The following is a 21,836-nucleotide window of genomic DNA, read 5'->3' as shown; positions in this document are numbered from 1 at the left end:
AATGTAGTTTGCATTTGCTTGTTGAGTTATAAGAATGACTCAATGTGTTTGGTGACTGCCTGCTTGAATGCAAGGTTGAGTGACAGGATGCAAGAGTGATACGCTATTGAGTACCTAAGCTCACCAGTAACTGAAGAGGTGCTTTAATTTATAAGCTAAACTTACTGGCATCGCCAATGCTTGTTTAATATGTGTTATACTTAACTGAGCATGGTTCTATTTTAATATTTCTTGTTTAATGTCTAAACTCTTCTGAAAATTATCCAAAATAAGCTTTTTGCTTTTCTCTTTATTGGAATAGTTTTGTTTGCCAATTCGATAAGACATAATTTTTCACATAAATAATCCATTCTCTTTTCTTTAGATGCAGAAGGAACACTTTGTCTTTTTTCAATTTTTTGTCTTACGACTGTTACAGTACCTGGAAAGGAGTACTGGTTCTAGACTCAGGGCTGCCACTGAAGTCTAAATGTTTCTACACTGTGCACACGAAAATACCCGAAACACACACGCACAGTCAGTTACTCATTCACAGGAGTAACAAACGCATTGAAATGCTCCAGCGCCCCTTACCTTCGCAGTAGCACGGGCACGGAACTCCGGACAGCCATTTACAGATATGGTTTCATGCATATACTGATACACCTAAAATGTCCACAAAGACAAGAAAACAGCATGAGAACATTCTCTAATTAGTTATCAGAAAAGCGTGCATACTCTTACATTTCACCAGCAACATTCATTTTCAACGCAGTCGAACATGCGCCATAACTCAGACAACTTTATTTCAAGAACTATAGACCCGTAACAAGTACATGCGACAAATGTTTAAAAGGCATAATTATTAAAATATAGTTGTACAATCAGCAAAAAATAAACAATTTCCACTGCATACAAATTCAGCTGATGAGCTTTCAGAGCGAGATTGATTTACAGTTAGGAAAAATACATTAGGGCAGACACATAATGATTTAATCTGAAGCAAATTCTGAGGTATGAAGGATTGGCCAGAAATTAATTTGAGCAAATCAGGCATTTCCATGTATAATGCTGGGGACGAAATTGTGCGCTGCATCTTTGAAAATAAGGCCATAGGCCAACGTGAATTGGCATTCCCCTCAAAAGCACTTGGAATACCCAATGCTCTGAATAGAAATCTTTGAGGCTCTGTACCATTTTTAAGTTTGCATTTTTCGAACAAAAGCTCAAAACAGCCTACAGCTACCCATCAACTACCGTGCTTTGTTCGTGATGATTTCCAACAGCCACTTCAATGATTCCAAATCACGCCTTGTTTAGAATAATTTAACATCATCCTTCAGCTGCATGACTCCTGCAGGCGCCTATCAAAGAGTTCATCACTTCCGGTGCGACACGCCAGGACTTGTGTGAAAACACCCACGGTATTTATTCCTATCCCTTACCAACGTCCGAGGAATGCTCAGCGAGCGGATCTGCTCATGAGCTAAGCATTTACTTATTGCCTTCCTCTGACCACTTGTATTTAACAGTGCCTTTTTTCACATCAGGCTAGTTAAAAAATTCTACTCCAATATCCAATATTTATACCTTGGAGTTTCAGAAACCCCTCTGAGAGAGTCCACAGCGCTAAGGGAACCACACACAGCAGAAGTATGGGAATGATACCTCTTCCACTGGGATCACAGCACACCAGACGTCGGACACTGTTTCTCCTCATCTCCCGGTTGTTTTTTCCTTCACCCTCCCCCACCTCTTTCCCTCTCTCATTCTTGGTCTACCTCCCCAGCTCCTATCCTCTCTCCCCTGAATCTCTCTCCCCTTGCCTGCTTTTTTTCCCTTACACCTACATTTTTAACGCATGCAACTTCGCTCCAGTAACTCATGTAACTTGTAACTATGCTCTGAAACAATGTTCGTCCTCATGTAAAGCTCTCTGATACCTCCGGGTCTAGCCAGCTCTATATGAAACTTTTCAAATAAAATAAAAATAAATAAATAAATAAATCTAGTGCCCTTGACCGATAATCTAGAGTGATTTAGAAAGGCATTGATAACAAAAAATTGTTTTACAAAATGATAAAAGCACACCCATCACTCATTGATATTTGTCTGTCATTTAGTGATCCCAATCCAGAGGCAATTAACACTTTGAGTCATCTATGTGCTGCCATTAAACAATTGATTTCTAGGTCTGCATTAGATACTAACCAGAGCCCAAGATGGTTTAACAATGCCTGCTCGCGAGCAAACAGAGAACTCCGTGTAGCACTCGTAGCAACACCAAGGGATGCAACTCTCGTTAAGACTCTGAGGTCACACTACAAACAAGTGGCCAGGCAACAAAAAGATGAGATCCTAAAAGAACGCTGGGAAAACCTTGCCTGTGCCTCTAGCCTTAAAAGCAGAAACAGTTTTTGGGCAGCAGTCAAAGATATGAGGTCTCTGGGTCTTACTCTCACCGCCTTAAGCTGTAACATAACCAGTGAAGCCTGGGAAGCCCATTTTTCCAAGATCTATACAACCCCATCCCAGAGTGAGGACCCTTTAAACTCCCAGGTTTTGTCGCGGATTCCGATATCCGTGTCAGAAGCTGAGGATGCCATTCATCTAAGCCTAGGTAAAATAAGGCCCCCGACCCTGACGGGCTCTCTGTTGACCTTATCAAGCATACACCTGAATTCTGGGCACCCCTTTTACTTAATGTTTTTAACAGTTTAAATAACACTTTCATCCCCAGCACATGAACTACCAGCATTATTGTCCCGATTTTTAAAAAAGGAGACCGATCCAACCCTAGCTGCTACAGACCGATCTCCCTGATTGACAATACATTGAAGATTCTTGGGAGGATCCTGTTTAACAAAATTAGGTCTTGGGCTGAGGGGAACACATTTTAAATAAATGCCAGATAGGTTTTAGAAGTAAACTGTGAACCGTAGAACAGTGCCTAAATCTTAATTTGATTGTCGGCAAATATACCATAGCCCAGAAGTCGCCCATTTACTTGGCTTTTATGGACCTCACCTCAGCCTTTGACTTTGTCAACAGGTCACGCCTGTGGTCGGTCCTTTTAAAATACGGGTTGGATGAGGTTTTAGTTCATTTTTTAGCTTATTTGCACAGGGGATTTGAAGGTACGGGTGAGGATCGGTAAGGACGGGGAGGTCTCAAAGGATATCAATATTGGTAGAGGGGTCGGGCAGGGGTGCGTACTGGCCCCTCTCCTATTTATTTTATATATTAACGATCTACACAATGTATTGTCTGAACTTACTAATGATGTCCCGAGAATCATTGGTAATACACTCCCCGTCCTACTGTACGCGGATGATGCGGTCCTAATGGATCTTACACCGAATGCACTACTCACTTTAGGTAGGGGTTTCATAGATTTCATGGCTGACTTAGACCTTTGCACTAATTTTAAAAAATCGTTCATAAAGACCTGGGGCCCTAAAAAGCACCTTATTAATTCAATTACCTCAGGTCCAGAACGTTTGTTACGCACTTGCACTTTCCCATATTTGGGGTTAGTATTCTCTGGTAACGGCTCTTGGGCAGCCCATGCGGCCCATAGCAGAAGTACATTTTTAAAGGCCATTAATTCAAATTTAAGCCTCCCGCAACCCAAAATAACTGAGGTAGTGCTATCCATAACTAAAATTTATAAAGCACAGTGCATTCTCACCGCAACATACGGTGCAGAAGTTTGGGGCTTCACAAAATGCAGCGGTATCCAGGGAGAGGAAAATAGTTTCTGCCGGAAACATTTTGTGTGCCATTAGGAATTAAAACTGCATTATATTGAAGACTATATCATGTCTCGTCCTGCCATATTTTGGCTAAAAGTTTGGCAAAACCCGGCAGCAACTCTGACGAGAGACATAATAGCAGACTGCCTTAAATGCGATAAGGGAGGGAGCATACCCTGGCTTGCAACTGTCAGAAAAAACTTGAGCAGCACGAATTTTGAGCATATTTTTCTAAACCCAACTGATCTGGAGGGAATAAATAAAATGACTTTCCAGGAGGCCCTATACGAACAATACAGCAACACAAGAGACGCTATAGAGCTCTCGAAATCATCAGTTGTAAGGTATATGTCTTTGGTGGACGATTACAGCCCCCCATCACATCTGCCATCCAGCTATCTTTTAAAGAACATAGGCCATTGGGAGAGAAGTTTGCTCTTTCACGTCAGGGCTGAAACTTTAAAATACTCACTTTGCTTCCCTATAGGCTTTAATATCAATCTTGAGCAAACGCCTTGCCCCTGTGGCACCCGCAGCAATCAATCTATGCTACACTTTTTATTTTTCTGCAACTTTTATGAAAAATACACTAAACAATTTCCGATCCCCTTCTTTAAGGCTACTGCCATTATTCATTATAGAATAGCCTATTTGGAAATTCTTAAGCTCAAGAGGGATGATCTGATTTTTTGTTCTTTCTTGAGAGTGTCAGCTCGTACACGTGCTTCAATGAGCACCCCTTAACCCAGCTAATTGTATTTAATCTCATTATGCTGCTATTTGATTGGAGTTATAAATATTTATTATGAGATGGTGATCTGCAAGAAACTGCTGTTCTGTATATCAGAACCCACCTTTTACAGCTTTAATTCCATTGCACTTTATATTATGCTGCTAAAACTGTTTACATTTGATTGCACTTTATTATAATATGCTGCTATTCGTTGAACATTTGATTGCACCTTATAATACTATGCTGCTAACTACCTGTCAAGGGCTATATACTATCCGTGTTCCAATGTTATCCATGACGCTGCTGTTTTGAATATCAAGCCCCTTTTTAATATATGTATTTTATTCTTTGTTACAAACTGCAAGCCCCCACCTGCCTACTGCTTTTACACTGTGCATTGCTTATAATTGTTTGTACTTTTGCTGGTATTTTAATCTGTGCTTTTATGGATATTCATATCCGAATAAAGATTTATTGAATTGAATTGAATTAAAACAGTAAGCAAATAAAACTCAGGTCCTGGTGTCTGTTTCATAAAACCATAATTCATAGGTGTCTGTCTAATAAAACATAATTGCAACTTCTCAAAGCACTCAAACACATTTTCCGTTGCCTCTGCAGGAATGTGTCTCCAACCAAGCTTTTGGATCGTGCTTTAATACACCCTGGATTAGAAAAAAGCTTGGGTATTCCCAAAGCATTTAATGTGGTTTTCACATAATTTAACCATGGAATTGATAAAGCGTTTTTAAGGGAAAGGTAATCTGACACAATCCCCCTCAAGAAGCCTTCTTCAAGTGTACCCCAAACCCTTCGGTAACAATAGGGGCCTAAGTTTGATTTTATCTTCTAGAAAATCTAGCCCAACTTCATAGTGTCACAAAATGGTTGATGAGGCTTGAGGGATGGCCAATAATCTTCTCAATAGTTGATTTTCTACCTTTTGTAATTGCTGCACACACTTATACCCCCAAGTCCCTGATCCATAGGTTATTGTGACGGCACACTTGCTATTATAAATCCTCACAAACTCCCTCACCAGTTCTGTCGCAATGTACATGCAAACATTCAATGGCTCTCTCAAGTCTATTGGCCCTAGAATTAAGTAGATATATTTCCAACTCAAGCCCAAGGCAAAGGAAAAACTCAAATATGTAAAGTTTGAAACTTCAATTATCTGGACCCCTCCTAATTTGAATTTCCTGGTTTCAGTATTTGTGGCCCACCTTTCATGTTAAAAAACTTGCTAAGATTTGTTTTAAGGCCCAGGTCACTCATGAGTTCTGAAAGCATCTAGAAGTAATTTGAGGTAATTTGCAGTTCTAGAAATTAAAAAGGCGCCATCCACGTATAGCACAACCAATACTGTACAGGATCCTATTTGTGCCAAATCTCTCACAATCTGCCCCAGATCATTTTCCAAACCAATTATATATATTAAGAAAAGGCTATGAGGCCATCACACATCCTTGCTGGAATCCCATAATGCATTTGATCTTAGGGGAGAGTTCACCATAGACCCCGTAACATATCCTCGCCACAATGTCCCAATGCATTTGGAGTAATAAATCGATCAGGGCTTGTCCAATCCCTATACCTTCCATCATATTGCAAAGTTTTTATCAGTTTTCCTTATCAAAGGCACAGGAGAGGTCCATAAGGGCTAAATGAATGGACCCTCTCCTGGCCTTGACGTATTTCTCAATAATTAGCCTGAGGTTGAGACACTGCTCTACAGTGCCTAGCCCCAGCTGACAGCCATTCTGCACCCTAGACAGGATCTGCTTTTCCTTTAACCATGACGTTTTTCTTAAGGCTAAGATTCTGCCCAGAACTTTGCGAGCTTTCTAAAAGAGAGATAGAGAGATAGCCACTAGAGGAAGGCCTCTTCCCTTTTTTAAATATTGTCACTACTGTTCACTCCTTCCATGATGGCACAAGTTGTCTAATTATAGCAGCCTTGATCAATAAGGTTAACAGGAGGGTCCAAAATGTACCATTATCTTCAAACAGGTCCATAGGGACACCATCTGGTTCTGGGGATTTCCCGGAAGGGCTTGAATTAATTGCAGCTATATCATCCCTCACCTCGACAGACTGACTAAGCTGTAAAGCAGCCCTCTGGTCATAGAATACTTCCTTCTTATAAGAGATGGCCTCAGAATTACATGGATTAAAATATCAAAAAAATTATCTACTCATGTCTGTACTGGTTTACGGAATTTCATTGAGGATTTTTGATATCTCAAGAAAAAGTGATGACTAACAACCTTCTGAAAGAATGGACAGTCTCTTAGGTTCCAGGCACACTCTAAATCCTCCCATACTTTTCAACTGAGTTCAGTTTTCAAGTATCTAAAGTATGTTTATAAGACTTCCTAGTACACTGGTGTCTTCCTTGGACTACGAGCATTTAGAAAGAGCTAATTTGAGATGCTTATGAGCTGCTGCACAGACATGGTAAAACCAGCCCTGAAGAAAGTTATGTTTAGGGTATTTGTTGATAAGTAGCCTTGACAAATTAAAAAGAGAATTAAAGGCCCTTAACATTTTCTCAGAAGCTTAGCCTGGGATAGTCAATGTCATAATTGCATGTTGATTACCCCTAATAGCCCCTATACACGGTGTCCTTATCTGCATTGTCCCACTTAATCCTAATACCTTTTTTACGTGTATATTCTGGTAAAAGAGTTTCCTCATACCGAACATCATTGTGTACATTTAAATCAAGAGAAATGATAAGTGGGTTATGATCACTAATACAAGTGTCAATTACATTGTTGTAAGAAAGTGGATTATTAGTAGGTTGGGGTATTCTCCTTCCGTTAGTCATAATACCACAATCACTAAAAAGGTCTAGTCAAGTCTCAAAAAATTAGTCCTTGCTCAACCTTTGGTAGCTTGGCAATTAACACCGAGGCCTAATTTAGGAGACAGGCATGTGTAAAGCAATCACCAAAAGAGTAAATAAGGAAAAGACACAACACAATAAAAACCCAAAACCACTTTATGAAAAATGAAAATATTTTTTATCTTTCAAATTACAGTAAAACGGCAAAAAATCCAGTGTAGGGAGCCGGAGACATGAATTTTTAAAGTTTAAATAAAAAAGTGTGCATTCTAGCGCCAAAAATCTTAAAGCTCCCCATGTGGCTATCTGGTCGCCCTAGACCGGGACAAAGTTAAACTTTTATGCCGACCATGTTGAAGCGTGGCTCAGATAGGCTGAGTGACAGGTTCAATCAAAAGGTCACCTTAGGGCTTACTCTTTTTCTTGGAGCTTTTCTCTTGACGTTTAGTCCTCAGGTTCCTCGGACTCAGAGTTTTATTCAACAATAGCAGACTGCTACAGCATGATGTCTCGCTGCGCCTCTGGAAGTCTTCTATGGCGAGGACCTATGGAGCTTTCAGCAGGGCAAACCAGCATGGTGAGTCTGATTCACAGTTCAACATCGGTGGCTTGGCTTTCAACGAGCTGGTGTCCTCCTAAAGCTTTTTAGCAAAACTTTGCACAAAGTTTCCAAACTTTCAGAACTTGTTCCTTTTGGTTTCATTTGGGTGGATAAGTGCCCAGCAGCACCAGCCACTCTGGATTGCCTCTTGGGAGCCAGGACTCAAACTCCCACAATGCACTTTCACAGTCCAGGAAAAATCCAGTTACCACTGGCCAGCTTGGGTGTTCCTCTCTTTGGGCTGGCAGGTGATTTCTTCCAGCACTTTTGTACCTTTTGCTGCTCGGGGAGTCCACTCTTTTTCCTTTGAGCCAGGAACAGTACTTTCTTTGTGTAGCCTTGAGAGTGCAGCAGCTGCAGTCCTTCTGAGTGCCAGCCTTCGGTGGTGCAGTCGAGGTTCCAGCAGGCAGTCCTTCTTCTTCCTTTTTTCCAGGTAGTGTTCTAAGGAGCTCCTGCTGCTCTGCCATATTTATCCTCCATTCTTGGCTGGCAAGAGGGGGGGCCCCCCCTTAACCAATTAGGGTAAAGTTACCTCCCTCTGCTATGACCACTTCCTGTGAATTGTGACATATTTTCAACCCAGAATGCACTGTTCTCAAAAAATCAAAATGGAGAAACTTTCCTTGCAGTATATGTCTGCGTAACCGAACCCAGAAGTGTGGCAAACATTTGACTACATTTCCCTTCCAGTCCTTCTCCCAATCTAATTCGGGAAGACTCCCATCGGGCTGGGGATCAAGGAAGTTGGGGATGGACTGGGTCCTGTGACATCTGTTATCCTGTCTTTGAAGTTCAGCTTATCTCCACAGCCCCCATCCTCTACCTGGCTTGTCCAGGAATCAAATCTCCTCCCACCAAATGGCTGTATTGTTTTAGTCTCAGGCCTCTTCATACCTACTCAGGTTAGCAGCTTGGTTCAGGCTGTTAAAGACTGGCAAATCAGAAGAGGCTGCTACAGGGCTGCTTTAGGTAACTTTTGGATAGTAAATCTCAAAAACTACTTTCCTGCTATACATATAAAACATCTGACCTTGGCAAGTTGTTGGATTTATTGTAACTATTATTTTATCACTTTGAATCTTATTGCTAGCTAACTCCAAACAACTGATAAGCTTTACGAAGTTTAATAAAGTCTTTCCATGTTAGCCTACGGGTCTAGCAGCACTACTATAGGGAAAGACAACTTTGGCTGTTTTTCCCTACGACGGCATATAAAACATCTTTTATATTGTGCCTGCTTTTCATAACAAGGCACCCTACCCTTGGGACACCTAGGGCAGATCTTAGAGGTGACGTATATGTAATAAAATGGTCTTTTGGACTTTAGTAGTACTTTTAGTTCCAAAGTCGGATTTGGATATCATTTTATTTTAAACCCAGCCTGCAAAGCAGGTCTGGCTTTGAAATGGCACCACATAAGTCCACTGCTATTTAACCTCCATGCTCTACCATAAACTAGGGACTTACAGGTAGGTTGTCTTGGCCAATGATAATTATGCCAATTACCATATACCTTTTAAGGACAGAGCACTGTCCCAGGGCACTTTCAGAGTCAGTAACCACCAGCCTCAAGGAGGTGATCAGGACACAAAGGATGACTTCCCTACAAATATACACACTCAGCAATACAAGCAGGTCCAAAAAAATAATAATAAAATCAATATCACTACAATGCCCACTTCCTTTACATGTCGCAGGGAGAGGAGTATCTAATATCCTATACTTACTGTCAAAAACCAGATTCTTAGAGATAATGATCCTGTTAAGGGCCTCACCAAATGAGACATGGTTAAAATGTGGCATGTCCAACCCCTCAAAATACTTTAAGCTGAAGAGGAAGGTATAGCTTTTGTTGCATAATCGGAGATTAAAATCATCCTCCCACATTAACAAAGCCTCTTTATTATGTCAAGTGTGAAAAGTGGGCAGATTAGCTTCAAGCTCTTCTGTTACCTTATAATAAATACATCAAACATCTTACTATAATAGTTTATCAGTTAACATCATATGCATTTTCACAAGGAACAACATTTGATAATAAGGGTAAAAGCACATTTCTCACAGCAAGTTTGGTCACTTTATCTGTAATCGAAGTGGACAAGCACTCTTTAGTTCTGCTAGCCCATGAGTGAATAGCTGGAATGCACATACAATGAAAATCATTGCAACTAAAGGTGTCAAGGGCCAAAGTTCCTTGAACACAAATGTTGTCAAATTTAATTATGGCTAATAGCCATTCCAGGTATACATCTTATCTGAGACACCAGCTATTTTTAATAAAATAATCACGGTAAACTGTCTTGGTGCAGAAATGCCCATAGTAAATGCCTCATTAACTGGCCCAAGCATCTTTCGGTGCAAAATATCCCCTCCAGAATTTCCATAGTCTCCTGTTTCCAGAAAGCTCACAACCCTCATACATATGAAGTCAATGCAAGGATTCCAAAGAGTTTAATACCTCAAAGCTGTTCCTAATTTCAACGATGCACATGGGCCGGACATTTATTGACATTGTATTTGCTGGTACAAGGAACAATACTGTCGGTGGGCCAATCGGCCAATAGAAATAACCTAGAGGCATGGCTTGAATTGAACTTGGGGCAAAGTTCTGCTGATAAAGGTGTGTAAACAAGCTTTTAAAATGTTGGGGGATTTAAAGTGAACAATAGCACATTCTCCTGTTGTTTTCTCTTTGTGTACTCCAATCTAAGGAATTCTTTAAAAAAAAAACACATCTGATGAAAGATTATTTGTCCATCCAGAATTACATTTGAGCCAATTAACTGTCTTATTTTACAGCGCAAATCGTCTCCCCTCTTATAGGGCAATAGTGTTGGAACATCCTTCAGAATGATTATATATGGCATATATTTATGCCATTTCTTCATACTCCCTGTTCTTGATTTAAAGAGAGCATTGTGTCAGGGGTATACTTTGCCCTTGCCATGGCAGAGGAGCTTTTAGTTTCAGTAGCATGATTACGGCTGTTTCCCTCCTGATGCTCCTGGAATCCTGTATGTGTTAAAGAAGCTTGAAGTACTTGCAGCGTTGGATGACTAGGTGGGATGAGATTTGCGTTCATATTGAACAGGAACCGTTAAGAAACTTTGTTTATTATCAATAACGTTAAGCTTCTTTCAAATTTCTGTACAAAAATATTTAAACAGAGCCTCCAACTTATCAAAACATCTTTTAAAAACCTATGTTATGTATGATTTCCAGTTCAGCCCGATCCATCAGAGATTAATCTTATGGTAATAGCTTGTTTCTTTCCAGTACCACTTTACTCCCCCTTCTTGGTACTGTGAACCTGTCTGGATGCCCCTTGTTCCCCTCTAGGTACAGTATAATCTCTTTCCTTCCTTTTCAATGGGGGCGAACAGGTTATTAAGGAAATAGCGACAAATGAATCTATCCCAGAATCCTGACTTTCACTGAGCTTTACAAACTGTATGGAGCATTCACAATTCACTCTCTCTCTCTCTCGCTCTCTCTCTCTCTCTCTCTAGGTCTGGACTTATCAGCAGTGCTCTCATTCACTTCTGCACCTCCCACACTTCCCAAAAAGGATATAGAACTTAAAGATTGAAGATGCTGACACCGTCATTAAAGACGTTTTCCTCACAGTCCTTATTGATTTCTGAATGAATAGCCCTCCTAACCGTGGTCAAGTAGATGAGAATGGGCTTGATCGTTGGGCCCTCTGAAAGTATTTTAGCTTTCCACTTTAACATCTTGTAAGGAGTATTTGGGCCAGGCACTAGTCAAGGAAAAGGTAAAGGTAAAATGAAAAAAGTACCTTTGAATGTGGACAAGACATCAATCCCCAGACCAAGAGAGTGGGCTCAGACGGGCCTGCTCTTGACCGGATCTTTGCCCGGACATGAACCCAACCCATGCATGTCCTGCACTGCGCCATCTGAGGTTGTTTTTTGAGTGCCCGTTCAATGCTGCTGGAAAGTTTCCCTCCTCCTGGCAGTGAGGGAAGTCTGGGCAATGTGGTCCTGGCCCTTGATGAGGCAGACAGGCTTAATATGTCACGCGCTGCCAGAGGCAAGGTCGTTTTTTGAGCGCCCGCTTAATGCCGCATGAAAATTCCCTGTCTCCTGGGCCATGGGGCTCTTGCCCCAAAGAGGATGATAGGCTGAATGCGTCCCGTGCCACAGAAGATGAGAGCAGTTTTTGAGCACCCACTCAATGCTGCAAGAAACCTCCCCGCTTACTGGGCAATGTGGCTCTTGCCCCGATGAGGTCGACAGGCTGAGTGTGAATTTTCACTTCTCAACTACTACTATTGTCTGCTTGGGTGAAACCTTCAGCTTCCACTCAAGTGCTAGCATTGAAATGCTTTGGTGACTCCTTTACAACTATTTACCTGCCAGGCAGATGTAACTGCCTTTGTTTGCACACTAACCCCAGACATTTTGCCACTATTTGTTTAAAATTGTCAGCTTCCCACTCAATCAACATAGTTTCAACTAGGAAACAGCTACAAATCTCCACCTAGTTTTGATTGCCAAGCAGTTCAGTTTTGGTTACATTGTCCAACTGGTGGTATGGCTGGGTGATCTATTTTTTCAGTGACCAATCCAGAAGTAATTAGCAAGGCAAGTTCAACAGCATACATAGGCAATATACAGTGTGGAATGATTCATGTGGTTTGAACAGGTGTGTGTGTCTTAAGTTTTATTTTGAAGTGGATCAAAGGGTCGGCCTTGTGGACTTTCCTAGGCCGATTATTCCAGAGTCTAGGGGCTACCACAGTCCCTCTTGTGTGTAATAAAACAATTTGATAGCTACAGTGTGGGAAGCAAAACAATCAATATATTAATTCAGAATATTGTGCATAGCTTAAATCTGTGATACTCAAAGTACGGCCCTGGGGCCGCACGCGGCCCTCCTGACCTTTACATGCTGCCCCTGGTCCACAAGAGCACTGGGGAGCTTTTTTCTCGACTCAGCACTAAAATTGAGTAATACGCTAAATAAACAGACAAGCCTTTATTCAAAGGTTAATTGAAGGTAAAGAAAGGAAGTAGCTAGGTTATCCTGACTAACTTTAGAAACACTTTTATTTTTAAAAACATCTTGCAGCAAAAGTGTTGAAATATGACCATTTCTCTTCAAAATGTAAAAAGTGTATTTCATTAACATGCAGAACAGTTTCACCATAGTAAATCACATTATATCAGTGCACTGAGAAGTATTATTTTTTTAGCAGTTGTTTTCAAACATGAATTTACAAACATTCATTCGTTCCCCCACCCTGCCAATAATGTCAATAGTGAACAATGCTGCAAGTCAGTTGTTAAGAGTACTCTTTGAGCTGGGTTCCTATTATACATGAAAAGCATTATAGTTTATTCAATCAGACACAGGAGAAGGTTTTGTACAACACACATCCAGAAGTCATGCTATTCAAAGTCCTTTGATATAAGATAATGAAGAGAAAGGAGGGAAAATGAAATTAAAGAATTGTCTAAAATTGTGATAAAGTGCTAGGTTTTGTGGTTTCACATTGGGCAATTCAGCCACTGGATACATATGCTTTGCTTCCCCTACTCTAACTTTACCCGAACACCCCCCCCCTGCACCCCTGCCCCAATTGCCACCCTGTTGCCTCAATGCAGCCCTCGGTCACATCACAGACAACTCCTTTTGGCCCCTAGGAAAATGTTTGTGAGTACCCATGACTTAAACAGTCTCTACATTTTCAAACTCAAATATGTACACCTTTTTTAAATATAGCTGTGGCGGAAACCTTTCTGAAAAGGAACCAAACTATAAAGATGCTTTCTCTAGCACACAGAGATGCCATTGCATTGGAACCTGAATGGTAAAACGCTTAGAAAGAAAAACAATTCAAATGTATATTTAATAAAAATCAAGCTCTCGTTTATCATGTAAGAGTTGTGACTACCGAGAAGTGCAACCAAGGGACAGGAGAATCCCAAATAAACAGCATTAAGTGTTCACCAGCTCCTCAGACAGTTTATCAAAAATCTGAACAAGTAGATGTGTTAATTTTAAATGAGCTAAAAGGAGTGTATTGTGAAGCCAGGCATATATCTTGATTTAAGAGACATTGCTAATAGTTTGGCAGACAGGGTACTCCACCACAAATGTGGCAGAGTACTCTTTCCCCAATTCCAGCTTCACCTACTCTATTCAGAGTTGTGTGACCCATCATGTTTCAGCGTATGGAGCCTCCACTAACTCCTCTCTTGGAAACCTTTGACCATCCACCCCATAGTATCTTGCTTGGTGGTAGACTCTATAAAGGCACAAAGATCTCTATCAGGTAGACAGAAATCTCTAAATATGCCATGTTGTGATCTGCTGAGACAGCCAAGTACATTCTTTCACTGCCCAGGCAAAACCGGGTACAGTCCGCCATGGCTTAAGTAAGCTCTTTAGTCTTGCTTATGGGAGTAATGATGTTACTATTCATTTTACTTGTTGGGCCAAAAATGTGAATACTGAACAATTATTGTGAATTTATTTGAAAGCTATGATTGCTCCAAAGCGGAATAAAATTATGAGCTTTGAACTCCCCTTTAATTCTGATATGCAGACGGCAGCCTCAAAGTTCAGCCTCTTCGATTGTAATGTTGCTGGTAACTGTTAATGCTGATCTGGATAGCAGACGGCTAGATTAATGAGGAGAGAGAGATAGAAGGTTTTCCGGATAACTAACCAAAATATTACCTGTGTATTCATCTCTGATCTTCACAATAAGAGGTTTAGAATCATGCTTATCCCCCAAAATTATTAGACATTCTTTCACATAGTCCTTGGTGGGGTCCTAGAAATAAACATCAACGGCTCTTCTGCTATGGTGGAGGAACGTCCCCCCACCTCCTGCTGAGAGCCAGCTGAGGGAAATGAGAAAAATAAGATGATAATAAATTGGTTTTATTATCCTTTTATTTTTCCCGTTTCCCTCTAGACCCATTCACACAGTGAGCGTTTAGTTCAAATATCCATTGCAGTTGTCATCTAATTTAGACAGACTGTAGAGCAAGTGATAATGTCATCTATGCTGCTTATAGGTATGGCTCACTAGTCAAAGAAAAGACAAAGGTTATTCAAACGAGATAAGAAAAAGGCTGTCTTTTTATCCAACAATAATATCTACAGACACCCACATGTGGTGAAAAGTGTAAGAAAGGGGTGATGGCGCCTCACGGTAGCAACACCACAGAGGATAAAGCAGGAAGGTACTCGCCTGCTACCTCAAGATCTCATCATCAGCTGCCACCACTCCGCAGGAAGAAAATGTGTGTGAGAGAATGTAAGCAAGAGACTGGGTAATGACCCAAAACCCAATGTGATAGGGTGTGTAACAGAAAGAAGAAAAGCGCTGTGCAGAGAACCGTGCACCGTAATAGACCCCACAGTGTATATACACCAATTAGAGTTGGTTCACACTGGCTTTATACTTTTTATTCTATGCTGTGTGACCACTCATATATAAAAAATGCCGACATGTTTCATTGCCATTTGGAAAAACTCACGGCAACTTCTTCAGGGCGTGGGGTATTATCATTTCACCCTTTAGCCTTGCTTGATCAATTAAAAACAGTTCTGTTGGAAGAAAAAGACAGACAAACAACACATAACAAAAATAGTTGGCGTCCAGTTCATAAGGACCTAATGTTGTATATACAACGTTCCCAACTGAATATCCCCCACAGTGTTTACCGGGATATTGCCCATCATGGGCATACCTTTACCCTCGAGCTTTTGTGTGTGTGGCGGCGATCACTTGTTCAAGGCTCATTCCCTCGACTCCTATCGTGAGTCTGTAATACACCATGAAAGACATGGATTAAAAGGTTTGAATTAAAAGGTTTTAGAAGAACCAGGTGTCGGGTTCCTGCCACTCCCCGTAACATGGAATGCTATTTCTCTTGTATCCCAGTCGTGATGCATCTCTGTTTCACTGTTGTGTAGATCGTCAAGTGTAACTGCTGCTTAACGGGTGACAGGGGGGCCGGTCTTGTATCACAGGAACTTCTCGTGTCGAGTCCTGCCCACCACATGGGGTATTGTCCCTCCTATGTCCCGATCATATTACATCTCTTAGTCCCTGTTAAATAGCTCCTAAAAAGTGTGCCTACAGGTGGTTGGGGGAGCCGGTATCATACCAAAAATTCCCTCTCATATCAGGTCAAGACGTGCCCATTTTGAGACCCCCTGGCCGAGCCTGTGGTTCAGAGCAAACTGAGTTATCTAATACAGGTATCCCTTGTCTGTGGCGTGCCCTGCTCACAAAAATCCCCTACTTTTAAGGAAACGTATGTCAGGACTCACCGATATTGCGTCTGTGTCCGGCATTCACTCAGCACTGCAACGACGCAGCTGCTGTCTGCCGAGAATAATAGCGTGATCTCGCACATCACGTGACCACGCTGTAGTGATCCCACCCATCTCAGGCCATTCACGTATTAGCTTTGTTGCCGGAACGCGCCATCTTGGAATGGTGAATTCCTCACTCGGCTCTGTGATGTGTTGGATTTCCTTCATATGCAGGGCAATCTACATATCAGCATGCGCACGCATACCAACACCTAGATATTCTGCTTACGACAGATGGCTTAAGTCGTATGTGATGTGGGGTAAATACTTGTGTCCGACAATGTTCCAATAAACGTTGCCAATGGTTCTGGGTGCCCCCAAGTATTACACTGTATGGTCCTTATTTGTCAAAATCGTGCGACAATTGATATTAAAGCACTTCCATGCCTCACCCTCTCTCGGGGGTGGGCTCTAATACTTGGACTCTCGAATCCTAAAGCCATGTCCCTAAACCTGGGGGGATGCACTCTTTTACTTGACTTGATATTAGGTCCGAGTTGTGTGGTGTTTCTAACTTCTTTGGGGCCTCGCAATTTCATACAGTAACCCCTACAGCTGGACTCATATCAAAAAAGCAGCACGCGCCCTGAGGGACTCTGAATGGTTCTATGACACTCCTCAAACCTTCGTGCTTCAGTGCATTGAGATCGCACTGACTAAAAATTTCTTCTCATGTAGAGAACAGATATACCTCCAGGTGTCAGGCACCTCGATGGGGGCTACCTTTGCTCCTAGTCTGGCCTGCATCTATGTGGGCCAGTTAGAGGCGTACCACATCCATTCTCACATAAATCTCTTCCAGAGGAACATTGTTCTCTGGAAGAGATACATAGACGATGTGCTATGTATATGGGAGGGCTCGGAAGAGAGACTCACTGAACTTATAACCTGGTTGAATGGTCTCGATGACTGCTTAAAATTCACTTGGGCGGTGAACAGAACATCTGCAGTGTACTTGGACCTGGACATACAGGCCGAGCATGACAAGCTCGTTACTAAGGTGCATCACAAAACAACTGACAAAAACTCCCTATTGCACTATAGGTCATATCATCCCAGAGCACTCCGGGACAACTTACCTGTGGGCCAGTTTTTAAGATACCGCCGGAATTGCTCTAACCTTCGCCAATACTCCGAACAGTCTAATGTATTAGCCACAAAGCTGGAGAACCGAGCATACCCTAAGAAAGTAATCAGGCAGGCGAAAAAACGAGCATACAATACGCCTCGTGCGGCTCTCTTGGAAAGAACTCCCAAGAAAAATGGCGAGTGTATTCCTGTGGTCACCACTTTTGGCCCTCTGTCTACCAAAATTAGGCAGATCATCCGTAGACATTGCCATCTGCTAAGCACTACCAACATGCAAATGCCCCCACCTCGCTTTGCATTTAAACGATCGGCAAACATACGTGACCGGCTGGTACATACCAGACCCAAAACAGACCCACGGGAAATTAACATTCCGCAAGGACACTACCCATGTGGGGGTTGCTCCGTATGTAGGCTTACATCAGCCACTAAAAGTGTCACTCTCGCAAACAACCAAATGTGGTTTTTAAACAAATTCAGTAACTGCAACACATCCAACGTCATTTATAGATTGACTTGCCCTTGCGAGCTGCACTATATTGGCCTTACCACTAGGAAGGTCAAAGTAAGGATTCAAGAACATCTCAGCACGCTACGTGCAGGCAAACTGAGTACAAAACTTGTTCAACACTTTCAACATCACAAACATAATCCTAAAGATGTACGTTGGGTAGTATTAGAAAGAGTGATGGGGGACCAGTTCAACATGGAATCCAGACTGAGCAGTAAGGAAGCCCGTTGGATTTACCAGGAGGGTGCAGACCAAACTGGATTGAATGATTCCATTGAGTGGAATAAGGTCTATACATAATCCATTCATCACTTATCTTTTCCCCCCCTTTTTTTTTATATGAGTCCAGCTGTAGGGGTTACTGTATGAAATTGCGAGGCCCCAAAGAAGTTAGAAACACCACACAACTAGGACCTAATATCAAGTCAAGTAAAAGAGTGCATCCCCCCAGGTTTAGGGACATGGCTTTAGGATTCGAGAGTCCAAGTATTAGAGCCCACCCCCGAGAGAGGGTGAGGTATGGAAGTGCTTTAATATCAATTGTCGCACGATTTTGACAAATAAGGACCATACAGTGTAACACTTGGGGGCACCCAGAACCATTGGCAACGTTTATTGTAACATTGTCGGACACAAGTATTTACCCCACATCACATACGACTTAAGCCATCTGTCGTAAGCAGAATATCTAGGTGTTAGTATGCGTGCGCATGCTGATATGTAGATTGCCCTGCATATGAAGGAAATCCAACACATCACAGAGCCGAGTGAGTAATTCACCATTCCAAGATGGCGCGTTCCGGCGACAAAGCTAACACGTGAATGGCCTGAGATGGGTGGGATCACTACAGCGTGGTCACGTGATGTGCGAGATCACGCTTTTATTCTCGGCAGACAGCAGCTGCGTCGTTGCAGTGCTGAGTGAATGCCGGACACAGACGCAATATCGGTGAGTCCTGACATACGTTTCCTTAAAAGTAGGGGATTTTTGTGAGCAGGGCACGCCACAGACAAGGGATACCTGTATTAGATAACTCAGTTTGCTCTGAACCACAGGCTCGGCCAGGGGGTCTCAAAATGGGCACGTCTTGACCTGATATGTGAGGGAATTTTTGGTTCGATACCGGCTCCCCCAACCACCTGTAGGCACACTTTTTAGGAGCTATTTAACAGGGACTAAGAGATGTATTATGATCGGGACATAGGAGGGACAATACCCCATGTGGTGGGCAGGACTCGACACGAGAAGTTCCTGTGATACAAGACCGGCCCCCCTGTCACCCGTTAAGCAGCAGTTACACTTGACGATCTACACAACAGTGAAACAGAGATGCATCACGACTGGGATACAAGAGAGATAGCATTCCATGTTACGGGGAGTGGCAGGAACCCGACACCTGGTTCTTCTAAAACCTTTTAATTCAAACCTTTTAATCCATGTCTTTCATTGTGTATTACAGACTCACGATAGGAGTCGAGGGAATGAGCCTTGAACAAGTGATCGCCGCCACACACACAAAAGCTCGAGGGTAAAGGTATGCCCATGATGGGCAATATCCCGGTAAACACTGTGGGGGATATTCAGTTGGGAACGTTGTATATACAACACTAGGTCCTTATGAACTGGACGCCAACTATTTTTGTTATGTGTTGTTTGTCTGTCTTTTTCTTCCAACAGAACTGTTTTTAATTGATCAAGCAAGGCTAAAGGGTGAAATGATAATACCCCACGCCCTGAAGAAGTTGCCGTGAGTTTTTCCAAATGGCAATGAAACATGTCGGCATTTTTTATATATGAGTGGTCACACAGCATAGAATAAAAAGTATAAAGCCAGTGTGAACCAACTCTAATTGGTGTATATACACTGTGGGGTCTATTACGGTGCACGGTTCTCTGCACAGCTCTTTTCTTCTTTCTGTTACACACCCTAGCACATTGCGTTTTGGGTCATTACCCAGTCTCTTGCTTACATTCTCTCACACACATTTTCTTCCTGCGGAGTGGTGGCAGCTGATGATGAGATCTTGAGGTAGCAGGCGAGTACCTTCCTGCTTTATCCTCTGTGGTGTTGCTACCGTGAGGCGCCATCACCCCTTTCTTACACTTTTCACCACATGTGGGTGTCTGTAGATATTATTGTTGGATAAAAAGACAGCCTTTTTCTTATCTCGTTTGAATAACCTTTGTCTTTTCTTTGACTAGTGAGCCATACCTATAAGCAGCATAGATGACATTATCACTTGCTCTACAGTCTGTCTAAATTAGATGACAACTGCAATGGATATATGAACTAAACGCTCACTGTGTGACCAGGTCCTTTATTGTATACAGACTTCTGAGTGGGGGATGACCTGTTCTCTGCCCCTCCAGCTCCTTGTTGTGATTTGGTCCCTCTAGACCCAGCCAGGTCTGGGCAGGGCGGGGCTTGGCTGTCGTCAAAGCAAGAAGGGGAGGATAGTGCACAACCTACGTGTGCATGATGGTTTGGCCAGCTGACTTAGGCCGGCCAAACCATCATTCGCACTTACGTTTCTCCAACACAGCTGTGTTGAACAGCCGGGTTGGAGAAACAGCACAGACTCCCAGGCACTGTCTGAGCGGCAAACCAAACCACTCAGATGGATCCTGGCACTGCTCATATGCTAATGAGAGCAGCGCCAAGATTAGGTGGGGAGCCTGTGCTGGTGTCCCAGGGACTGCTGGGACACCATCAGGAGAAAAGAGAAGCACTGAGGTGGCTGACAGCGTCAGGACAGTTAAGTGTTTTTAGGTCTCGCCTGAGACAGCGCTTTAGCGCTGCTCTGGCGAGACTTATAGTAAGCACTTTTGGAAGTGCAAACGAGTGCTTTCAGGCCGCCAACTACTGTGCATGTGTGCCGGGCGCGCGCACCATTTGGCAGCCTGAAAGCACTCGTCTTTCACTTTCGCCTGTCACACAGCCGCGCTTTGAAGTGTGATCGCGATTGCGATCACTTACATTTCGAGGGCGCTTTGATGTTTTCAGTGAGCCGCGCGGCCACTGAGGACATCAAAGCGCCCGTGAACACCATTTGCCACCCCCACCTCTTCAGCCAACTTACTCGCCATGTCTGCTCTGGATTCTTGTGCCTCTTTTTGTAACTCAGGAGCAGTAACATTGTCGTGGTGTCACTAGGGCTTCAAGTGGATGCTTTTTCAATATTATATACAAGCCACAGTTACTGCTAATTTATCTTATGCAACTAACAACGATTGACAAAGCCAATAGTCCTAACTTGTTGTAGGTATCATGTTACTTGTTGTGTGTAGCTGTAAACACGTAGCTACAGCCGCCCACCTAGTGCTTAATTTGTAACAAATAAGTGCTGGTGTTTTAATGAGGCAGAAGCTTTACACTTTATACTTTTTTTTTATTTTGCGTAACACAGAGGACATCAACTGAAATTTAATAGTGGCTTGGCTACAGCCACTTTCCCAGTGCTTAATTTGTAACAGAAGAGGTGCCGGGGCTCTGATTAGGTGGCAACTTTACACAGCATGTTGTTTTGTTTAGCCTGCCTAACACAGAGCACACAAACCGGAAAAATGGGGAGGGGATGTTCTTTAAAGGCCACTACTGCTAACTTACGAGTTTTGAAACCAGGTTTTAATGTCTGAATATGCTTAATAGCCTGTGATTGTGGACAAATTAGTTGATATTTCTATAGACACAAACATAAATATGACCTAAAGTGGAGCTACGTTATTATTTTATTTGTGTGTAGCTGCAAACACGTAGCTACAGCCACCCTCCTAGTGCTTAATTTGTAACAAAGGAAGTGCCGGTGTTTTGATGAGGCAGCAGCTTTACACTGTATATGTCTTTATTTAGTTTGCGTAACACAGAGCATATAAACTAAAATTCAATAGTGTCTTGGCTACAGCCACTTTCCTAGTGCTTAATTTCTAACCAAAGAGGTGCCGGGGCTTTTATCAT

General features: G+C 42.4%; 1 protein-coding gene across 2 annotated transcripts in view; it reads right to left on the bottom strand.

Moving 5' to 3' along the window:
• The window catches only part of LIN7A (lin-7 cell polarity scaffold A), a 407,359-nt gene that overhangs the window by 95,180 nt on the left and 290,343 nt on the right, over window positions 1–21,836 (bottom strand). For both annotated transcript variants that reach the window (XM_085652980.1, XM_085652978.1), the window contains exon 3: window positions 574–645. In XM_085652980.1, the coding sequence (XP_085509106.1) occupies window positions 574–645 (72 nt within the window). The remainder of the gene's footprint in view (window positions 1–573; window positions 646–21,836) is intronic.

Source organism: Triturus cristatus, chromosome 4_1 (genome assembly GCF_964204655.1).
Source record: "Triturus cristatus chromosome 4_1, aTriCri1.1, whole genome shotgun sequence".
NCBI lineage: Eukaryota > Metazoa > Chordata > Amphibia > Caudata > Salamandridae > Triturus > Triturus cristatus.
This window is presented reverse-complemented; position numbering and strand designations above follow the sequence as displayed.